At 33.7% G+C, this 11,315-nt stretch overlaps 1 protein-coding gene across 1 annotated transcript; it reads right to left on the minus strand.

Moving 5' to 3' along the window:
- Positions 1 to 8,955: 8,955 nt before the first annotated feature.
- Positions 8,956 to 10,460, minus strand: LOC132040217 (protein CURLY FLAG LEAF 1-like). The gene is made up of 2 exons (XM_059430844.1): positions 10,143 to 10,460; positions 8,956 to 9,681 (listed from the first exon to the last, which is right to left on the minus strand). Exons 1-2 carry the CDS (start codon positions 10,278 to 10,280, stop codon positions 9,247 to 9,249), a joined length of 573 nt encoding a protein of 190 aa, XP_059286827.1. The 5' UTR covers positions 10,281 to 10,460; the 3' UTR covers positions 8,956 to 9,246.
- Between the last annotated feature and the right edge of the window lie 855 nt (positions 10,461 to 11,315).

Consider the following 11,315-nt stretch of genomic DNA (forward strand, 5'->3'; position numbering starts at 1 on the left):
TATGTACTTGTTATCTTTGTGCCTTGCATACTCGGTACATTATTCGTACTGACTCCCCTATTGTTCAGGGGGCTGCGTTCATGCCCGTAGGTACAGATAGACAGACAGACGATCCAGCTCAGTAGGATCTCCATTCAGCCATAGCCAGCGCAATCCACTGGGTTCGGAGTTGCAGTTTGTTTTGGTATGCATATATATATATATATATATATATATATATATATATATATATATGTGTGGGTATGGCAGGGCCCTGTCCCGTTCTTTTTACAGCTTTGCACTCTTTAGAGGCCTGTAGACAGTTGTATACAGTTAGGTGTGATGTAGCCTTGTTAGCTCCTATTCTTTTGTGTACAGCATATATAGCAGCCTAGTTGGCTTGCACCTATATATATATATATATATATATAGACAGTTGGATATGAGTTAGCTATGGGTCACCCTGGTTGTCATTTGATAGTTAAGCAAATTTACGGGTGTCTGGTCATTAGGGGTCAGGCACTCGTCATGACTCATCGGCTTGGATCGTGACAGAAAATAAAGTTATTGTAGTCCAAAAGCAAATATTCTAGCATGGCTCTGCCCCTATCTCTCTCCCATCATATGTTAGGAATTATGGAGAGCAAGGTGTAGCAGTAAGTATGAGGCTGTTGCTCCTAAACGCACACGCAAGTATACGCGGTCGTACAAGTAATATAGGATTTAAAGTCCAGATATTGTACCCATATGGACTTATAATTAACTATTTACTAAATTAAACCATCCTCATTATCTATACAAGAAGTAAAATCCAAAGTTATATTTATAAACTAACTAAAAATAAAAGAAAGAAAATAATGAACTTCAATCAAGAAAGAGCGGATTTTTATCGGAGAAGAGAAAGATCTAAGGCTATGACCACTAACAATCTAGTTGAGTCGTCTAATCATTCTACCTATTTTATTTCCTAAGTTACTAACTGACGGGTTTATGTTAACGTTATGATAATCTTTTGAACTACTCACAAGCCTGTAAATGTTACTCTTTACATCTATATTTCTATGATCGCCAGAAATAACAAGAACACATTTATATTTCGGTAACCAACTAAGTAGGGATAAAGGGTATATTTCTATCCTCAGTAGCGAAACGATTAATCGAACAAACTCTATTTATTCTTATTACATACGTGAATTCACTTTTTCAAGTTCAATTCACGCACCACAGATAGTGTTCAACTATTTCGTCAAATAATTAAACAATTAAGATCAAGAATAAATAATCAACTCAAAGATGGAAATCAATAGATAACAACATCGTCAAACTACAACTTTCATGTTTTGCCACAACCCTAGAACTAAAAAGTTTAGCTTCACATGGACATGATGGAAAAACAACAAATCATTCAAATAAAAAACGTAAAAACGAGTATTACAGATAAGAGAAAGTAAAACCCTATAATTTTGGCTTTCACAACAGCTTCAAGCTCTCTCTAAATTCAAAGTTCTCTAAAAACTCAATCTTATGGACTATTTATAAGTATAGGAAAAAGCCCAGATAAAATAACTAAATCTAAAACAAAATGAGAAATATTTCGGGCTCTGTGCTGGACGCACCGCTTCCAGTGACGCTGTCAGGGAATTGAGATTCTGCAACAATTAGCGCGTGCTCACTGCCCTGCCTAGTGATTTCACGCCAATCATAGTGCCACATAGACAAAACTTGGATTCAATTCTTTCTTGTTTTAACTTTTTATGGTATTGGATGCCACGTAACATAAATTATATGTGCATCTAGGGGTGAGCGTTTGATTCTTCGGTTCGATTTTATCAAACTTCGATTTGACTATTTCGATTTCTATTTTTTGAAGGTAGACACCGAACACCGAACCAAACTAGTTCGGTTCGGTTCTTTCGGTTTCGGTTTTTTGAAGTTTGGTTCGGTTCGATTTTGATTTTTTTTGACATGATATTAGAAGCGATTCCATTTACACTAATTCATATTCTCCAAACAACAAAACATAAAACTAACAAATTAAAATCAAAATCAAATAAACAGTATACACAAGAATAGAAAACCATAACCACAAGATAGGATTACTAGGTGTTACATACATACAGTAAGAATAATTAAGAAAACACATAAATGACGTACATTAATCCTAAAGACACATCCTAGTCACCTTTCTTTGCTAAAGATATTTGATTTTCTCAACTGAAGTGAAAAATTAGGGATACAAAAGCAAAAGAGAGCTTATTAAAATTGAGTTTTTTTTTGGGCTTAAATTTAATGGGTCTGGACTATTTTAATTTTTTTTGAGTAATGTATAAATTTCGGTTCTTCAGTTCGGTTTCATCAAAGTTTGGTTCGGTTACTTCGGTTTCGGTTTTTTGAAGGTGAACACCAAACACCGAACCAAACTAGCTCGATTCGGTTCTTTCGATTTCGGTTTCTTGAAGTTCGGTTCGATTCGATCCGATTTTACGATTTTCGGTATTTATGCCCAGCGATATGTGCACCTCATTCACCTGCTTGCTTTCAATTCACTTTGGTTTTTTCAAACATTTCTCCAATTGTCTTCAACCTTGGTGGCAGCCTTTTATTTTATTTAAAATCCTTTTTGCTTCTTTTTCAATTTCAACGATTTTCTTCTCAATTTGCTCCAAACCTCTTAAACTTGATAATTTTTTATTTCTACACAATAAAAATATCATATTAGCACAAATTACTATAATTAATACTCAAATGACGATTAAAGATATTAAATATGAGACAACAATGGCTAAATATATGCATTTTTGGCCGAACATCAGAGCCTGAAAAGCCATCCACATTTAGAACAAAATCTAATATTATGTACAATATGTTGCAGATTACAAAGAAACAATTTGGCAAAGCGAGGATTAATTGGCGTGATAGCTGGAACGGTCTATGCCAAATGTTTGAAGCTAATTAAATGTTTGAAGTTGATTTTCAACGAAGGACAACTATCATGGTTCAAACCACCAAGGCCAGAGGGCCAAGCCAAAGCGGGGGCTTTAGGCCCCAACAATTTGAGGGCCCCTTTTTTTTTCATCCAGTGTTCGGTATTTGTATTGAATTTTCCGATTAATTCGATTTCGAGACCCGCAAGGCAAATTAAAGAGGGAAGCACTCCCTAGCAAGATTGTTTTGTTTTGAGGCTCGAACCCAAGATCTCTAGTTAAAGGAGGATGAGGCCTAATTTTTACCTACAATAAATTTATAGGTTAATTTTTTTTTTTAAAAAAAAAACATTGAGCAGAAAATTAAGGCCTCCCATTAAAGTTGGCGCTTTAGGCCACCGATCTTATTGAGCCGCCCCTGCCAACAATGACTCTGAATATTAATAGTGATGGAAGCTGCAGACAAGAAAACTGTGGAGGAGGAGGTTTGATCAGAGACACTCAAGTAAAATTTATTTTATCCTACTTTATCAACTTAGGACAAGGCACAAGCAACATTGCAGCTTTTTGGTCAGAATTGGTGTTGCCAGAAATGGTTTCTCTATGGTTTGGAGTGAAACAGACTCTCTCCTTATAACAAAATGTATAAAGAGAGAGTGTAAACCTCCATGGAGAATTACAACTCTACAGAAGGTGATTGAAGACAATGGGTACAATATCAATCGCTGCTTTAGAAAAGCTAACATGCCTGCAGATAAGTTGGTATCTCTGGTCCATGGTCACGAAGGAATTCAAGTCTTCAACTCATTCTCTTCCCTCCCAAGACAAGTCAGAGAACTGATTAACATGGACAGATCGAACTTCCCTTCATTCAAAGTCAAACCTAAGAGACCCTCTATCACGCCCCGAACCATGGCCTAGACGTAACACCGCACTCGGTGCCTTGCTGTTTGTGACCGAGCGAACCACATGGCTTGCTGAGTCAACATGGGACATGAATTGATGCGGAATATAATTTAAACATGCATGACTTGTGAAAACATGGAGTTCAATAATCATAAGTCTGAAAATACTATTATATCATGAATGCAGAAATACAATAATGTAGCTAATGAGGCTAACTCAGCTGAACATCTGACATGCCATAACTGACTAGTTTATGAAACCTCTGACATGAGTCTGACTGCTAAACTGTTTACCGGGACAATGCTCCCGGCATACCTTAACTGCATAAATGACATGAAAATAAAGAAAAGATAACACCCCGAATGGAATGGGGCTCACCAAAATGAGCTAATACGTCGTCTTGTAAATCAATACCCGCATTGTGGAATGCAGGCCTCCGGGCAATAAAAGAGGACATCAGTACATTTGAATTGTACTGGTATGTAAAGCAACTGAATGAAATAAACATGACACATAAAATAATAAGAACCTAAACTCGAAACCGTAAGTTTGAACATGAACATGAGCATCATCGACATATATATATATATATATATATATATATATATATATATATATATATATATATATATATATATATATATATATATATATATGAGTAAAATATTTTAAGTGGGAGAGCCTAGTAGAGCGTATTAACGACATGTAACCACCACGTGATCACGTGGCCGATCTCTCGCCCGTCGGCTAAGCCATCTTGTACCTTGCCGCGGTACAAGACATGAACATGACATGAATGGATCCAATAACCCGCAATGGTAAGCATGAATTAATCGTCCTAACTGGTCGGAGCGATCCTTATCCTACGCTGGCATACGTAGTTTCAGGTAATAAACCTTCCGGTAATCTGTGCAACTCTTAAAATATGAGCATGGATATAATTGGCTTAGAAGCCCATGAATTACATAAACATGATTGTAAACATGATTCGTGAGTGTAATATATCATGAATATAGATATATAGTATAACTTGTATGAAAACATGAATTTCATGGAATTAAGCATAATAATTCATAACTTGCATTTAAGAACCCATGGAATGCAAGACATGGGTATTCATGGATTTCAGACGGATTCTCAATAACCAAAATGGAATATCAAGAACACAATAACAAATTTATAATACAAACATGGTATAGCATGATACTTGTAACTTAGGGACATCATGAATTAGAATAGAAACCCTAGGTTTATAGAACTTCGTATTTTCATTGATGAATCGTGTGTGGGGAAGAACAATGATGTTCCCACATGTAGATAGAAACTTTACATACCTTAATCGCTCCAAAACTTGTAGAAAGGGTCTGAACTTGAGAAGAAATCCAAAAGCTTTAATCTTGAATCCTTGTGATGGTTTTCTTGAAAAATATTTCTACTTAGAGTTCGTGTATATACATTATAATTCATTTGGAATACTTGGAATAGGCTTACCTTGGTGTATTGTATCGATGGGAGGAAAGAACCTTCGTGCTAGGGCTTGAGAGTATGAAAAAATAGGATTAAAACTGAAGTCCCATATTTATAATTTTTGTTGCGTTGGGAAAAGTAGGGCACCATGTACATTCACCCCTACATGAATGTACAGCCCGTACAATGTGGTCGTACTTCGAGTGGCAATTTACAGAATCTCCAATTTTCCTCAAGTGAGATACGTGATACATGTACGTCCCTTACAAAATTGTACGGTGGAAAGTACTGTCCGTACAATTTGACCGTACCTGGACTGTCAAATTTCAGTGACCTCTGATCTTCTTTGATGAGGTACGCCCTCAAAGTACGTCCCGTACAAATGGCGTAAAACGTCAATTTACCGATCTAAGGCAAAAATTCCAAATCCAACACTTGTTGTCTCTAAATCATGAATAAGTCTTATTTAGAAGGTATGAAGTGTTACACCCTCTAGCATTGAGTCAATTCCTCAAATGGTCATTGAACTTGTAAAAAAGTCCTACTAAAGTAACTTTAGATATTTTTTGGACAATAAGTCATTAAACTATGCCCTTGTTTCCAATAAAGTAAAACAGTCCATTTTTGGAGATAATCCCCTTAACCCATTTTTAAATTACAAAATTCATTATCTAGGCGCAATTTTTCGGTACTCCGAAATTCTTGTTCAAATAATATTTTCATGTTTTAATAATAAAAAATCAAAGTATTATTTCAAGTTATAAGAATAAAACAATATCACAATTCAAACTTTAAGTATGCTATAAGATTTTCTTAGTTATATTAACTTCTTTTGAACTATTTTAATATTTTTCTATTGCTCAAAGCAGGAAGTTAAACATTTCTTGAATGAAAGTGCTTGGACATAATTGAAACAAATGAGATGTTATATAGATGCATGTATAATATTTGGATAAATTTTCTCAAAGAAAAAATCATGTTGGATAACTACTTCGTAAAAATGAAAACATTTTTACAATTAGCTGTATATATGCTTTCTAAAAATATAAAATATTTATATTAATTTTAATCCACTTATTTGTAGTAGTTAAATAAAATCAAAATATTAAAAGTTCATCTCCAAGAAAATAAAAATAGTAAATTTTTTTTTTGATAATCTAAAATTTTATATGTCAGGAAAAATTATTTATAATCAGTTAAAAAATCTATAATTAAGTGTCGTGCTTAATTCTACTATCATTCAACTATATCCTTTTATTTTCTACTTTAGACACAATTTTGCAATATTCTAAAATTTTTGTTTGAATTAATATTTTTCACATTTTGAAAATAAAATAAAACTATTCAAATGGGTTATATAATTTAAAAATAAGTCTAGGGGTTTTATGTCCAAAAATGGAATGTTTTACTTTTTTGGAAATATGGGCATAGTTTGATGACCTTATTGTCCAAAAAAAATCAAAAATTACTTTAGTAAAACTTTTCTACAAGTTCAATGACCATTTGAGGAATTGACTCAACGTTGTATATGATCCTCCTTGATCCAAATGACTCATGGAGTCAAGTTAGGATAGGCTTAGGTAGCTTAGACTATTTTTTGGGTGCTAACTAAGGCCAAACAAACTGGCTTTGTCTCTACTCAATGATCATGTAAAAAGTTTGGGATGTCAAACTCAAAGCTGTAATTTTTGCTCATCAATGATCAAAGAAGGCAGTTTAATTTTTTTTTTTTTTTTTAAAAAAAAAAACTTATTATATTATACTAAAAGTGGGAAGCTCCAACCTTAAAAGCTGGATTACCATTTTGTCCTTGCTGTAAATCAAAAGTTAATTAAATTTCTAATTAAGTAGTAATATTTTAATGCAGAAAAACAAAATCTAATTAAATACTTGAGCCAAAAATGACCTTCCAATAAATGATCACTTTTAATTGGGTGAATGTGGACAATTATTTCATCCGTTTGGCTGGTGATTTGTAACTTTAATTATGTTAGTGATTCAACCTTCATCATTTGTAATTCATCTTCCGTTGTTTCAAAATATGTTTCTATCAGTTTTAAGTTTAAATTCCTTCATTAATATTCAGCCTTAATTGTTTGTTGTTTCATCTTCAGCGGTTACAATGTTTTTGCTTTGCTATCTTTTGACATTCTTCATGATACCCTATAAAGGTGTACAACAGAGTATGTAATCATTTTATAACATTATCTTTTTCTTTTTTTTTTCTAATCAGAAATCTCCTTTACTTAAAAAGATTCATTGGTTTTTCTGCTTGGCTTACTTGGATCAGCAGTATCGACAACAAATCACAGGTAGATTCATTTTTTTGCTATGATTGAACTCTTTAATTAGGACATGTTTCTACTTCTTGGCGTCGGTAGACCATTAAAGAAAAGCTTGATGAGCCCAAGTAGCAGAATTTAATGCAATCGTACTATTTTGTCTCCATTTACAAAGATGGGCAGTACTAGATTGTTTGTGTGCTTAAAATGTGACTGCATTTTCTTCTACAATCTGCTCCAGGGAATTGTGTTTTAATCGTATAGATGACATGCTTCAAGTTAATTTTGCACAAGACCTCGTGCTTTAAGTTCTTTTTGTCGGAGATCCTCCATGGAGTTCTTTTATAATTTGATTATGTACTTAACATTCCTTTCACATTATGGTAAGAATTAAATGCAGAAAATATATTTAGATAAGTTAAAAATTACTTTGCATCCGTGAATTAATTTGACAACCAGCAATATATAGAGAATGTAACTTTATGATACTCAACCTTTTTTTTTTTTTTTTAAACGGAAAACCTTGACTTTGTGGGAAGATTTAGCTGAAAGTGACGAGAAAATGTTAGAGAGCCTTGAAAGTGCCAAATCAGTGGTAGCCTTTTGTGATGTTGAAAACTCTACTTACTAAGGTATAACACCCAACACATTTACCTACCTAACTTAATTTTGTGGCTCAATTTTACTAGTTCAGACAACATTTAATTATTTGTCATTCAACAATTTCAGCTTGTACTTTTCCGCTTTGAATTTTTTGTTTCTCATTACAATTTAGTTGTAATATGCCTCATACCATTTGTACTACTTACAAGTTACATATATGGGATACACGTGCAACACACGTGTTTAGATACTAGTCTTCTTAAAAGAAGGCAACAAAAGTAGGGGAAAACCAAAATGAATCAATACTAAAATCTTCTAGCCTTAACTCCAGATTAAAGACTGAATAGAAACTCAATAATGTTGTGCTATATGACACTAATTGAAGATGGGAGTTCATTGATGGACCTTTAAATAGCAATTGAGTTCGGTGCATTAACTTCAGAATTTAATAGCCCAAAGAGGGAGGTTGCAGCTATTAATTATTAAGTTTATAACTATGTTGTTACTATGTCAATTAATGCTAAGGTTGATTGATATAATATCTCTCGTCTCAAATTCTCAGTGTGGTAAAAATAGGAGTCATTGATTATTTTTCGATCTGTCTTTGAGTAATAGTCACTGTTATGAAATTTTAAATTCTATCGTTGAAATTCCATGACAAGATCCTGGCTAGAGTTTAATTTTACCTGTACAACTTGAAACTCCATAAGGTGGCTATTTTTTAATTACAGGGACTGAAAAGTGGTTATCTTTGTAGATTTTACCCCCCATTAATGTGACATCCCAACTTAAGAGTTTGGTGTTGGTGTTGCAATTTCCTAGCATACTGCTTCTTGCAAGTCATGCATGATGCAAAAGTTTGGAGTAACACACAGTCTACCAGCTTTCTTAATTCGGGTTAACACATAATATAAAATATAAACATATACTGAATATACAAGCCTGTTGCCTTTTCCTACGAAATTAAATGGAGGGAGCCATTTAAGACAATCTTCCACAACTTGAACAACATAACAACATCTATGTCTCTATTCCCATCAAATTGAGGCCAGTTATATGAATCCTCACTGATCATATCGTTGCATTTAAGCTCGACATGAGGGACTTAGCTTTCTCTTAAATAGAGTATTAGGAGACCTTTGGTCTGGCGTTGGGTTGATGAATTTGCAATTGGGACATGCTGGTGAAGACTTGCACATCATCACTAACATATGACACTTTTTGCAAACAGCAGTGAACATTTCTCGTTGATCATCACCATCAAACGTCAACCACGATAGAGAACGAGTGAAACCTAGATCCATTTCACCACTTCTTTTGGAGTAATAACTTGATCTTGCAACAGAATTATTCTTGGTGAAGTAGTCACCCACTTGGTTGTTCTCTAATGATCCACATGGTAAATTCAGTTGAAGGTCTAAACTTATATGATCTGGAGTTGGTGGAAGATCAGGACTCAATCTAGAATCTCTTGATGTTCTCTCTTGTGTCCTTGTGTTATGGAAATATATATGTCCAGACTGTATTTGACAAGATAAACCAAAATAATGTTAGTCCTGCTAGCCAGCATTATACTTTCCCTCAAATTAGGTTCTAGGGTAATATATATTAGGTGGTGTATGCAACAGAATTCGTAAGCGATGTCAAGTGATATCATTTTTGTATACAAATGAATAAATCACTGTAATGACAAGTGAATCATTTTTGTTTCTATACGATATGTATTTACACATATCAAGTAAAAATCTTTGACAAAGCAGTGTCTCTGTATACACCAACAATGTAAAAGTCAGGTCACTTAAAAGCCTATTACAGATAACTTATACTATAGTTTAAGTTATATGCACAGTCAGTGTCAGAAAATTTATATCATCAGGTTACCTTTACTTGTTATAGCAGGCAACCTGTCTAAATTTTAAGATAAGAAATCTCACATTTTAATGAATCTTGCATGTATATAAGTTAAAATCATATTGCATACCTTAATATCGAGGCAACGTTGCCACTCCAAAGGCAGTGGAGTCTCGAGCTGAAGCCCTTGTTGTGGCTTTTCAGAGATTTCTTCCCACTTTCTCTTCTTAGAAAAATCTTGTGATAGACTAGTTTGAAGTGAAATCATGACTAAACGAAATTGGACAATAATAACAAAATATGTTGCTTTTTTGTTGTGTTTTTCTTTTTCTTCTTTTTTCTCCCCAACTCTCTTTGTGAGAATCGAATAAAATGGTGAACTTATTGTAGGTGTTTATATAGAGGTGAAAGGGACCATCTCTTGATCATGACGTGCTCTTGTTCAAATGAAGTGAATTGAATTCGATTTGTTGGGCTTTTGCAATGACTATACACCTCCAACCAGCTATTTAAAGCACATATGTTAAATGCTAACAAAAGCTTTGGAATGGAAATGAAAAATTAATGGATGAGAATAACTCCAAATTTTCAGAAACAATAATAACTCTTAACAGATCTAAACACCTCAGTGCCATTAAAAATGAACCACGCTGAGTAACAAGAATGCTTTTAATAACTCACAACTGCCCACAACCAATTTTAAACAACCAACAAATTAATTTTATGAACCATTAAATTTATTTGCTTGACTCATTAGTTCAAATGGCAATTCATCACTCCACCTCCATTTTTCTTTTTTCCTTTTTTTTTTTTTTTGGGGGGCGTGACACCATCGATTACCGCACAAACTACTCCTCCCTGCGTCCCAATTTAAGTGTCTTATTTTCCTTTTTGACCTGTCCCAAAAAGAGCGACTTTTTCTATATTTTGTAGGTTGACAATTCAAACATTCTTCGTGACAAGTTTAATACCACAAGATTCAAAGTACATTTAGTACATTACACATATATTTAATTGGGAAAACAACGATTTTAGTCCTTGTGTTATTACATAGTTCCTATTTTAGTCCTAGTGTTATTGAACTAAGCACATCTAACCTTTAATTAAATGAAGTGGGCTACTTTTGTCACTTAAGCTAACAGACGTTAACTTTTCATATTTTATTTCCTTTTCTGGTCCGCTAGAAAAATAAATCTATATATAATATAAAGCTAGGCATAGACAAGGTGATGTGGCACCTCTCTATGGCCTAGAATTGCATTTATCTTTTTTGTGTTTTTTTTTTTTGCTATTTTCTCCTAAT

The sequence above is a fragment of the Lycium ferocissimum genome, chromosome 12 (genome assembly GCF_029784015.1).
Source record: "Lycium ferocissimum isolate CSIRO_LF1 chromosome 12, AGI_CSIRO_Lferr_CH_V1, whole genome shotgun sequence".
Classification (NCBI taxonomy): domain Eukaryota; kingdom Viridiplantae; phylum Streptophyta; class Magnoliopsida; order Solanales; family Solanaceae; genus Lycium; species Lycium ferocissimum.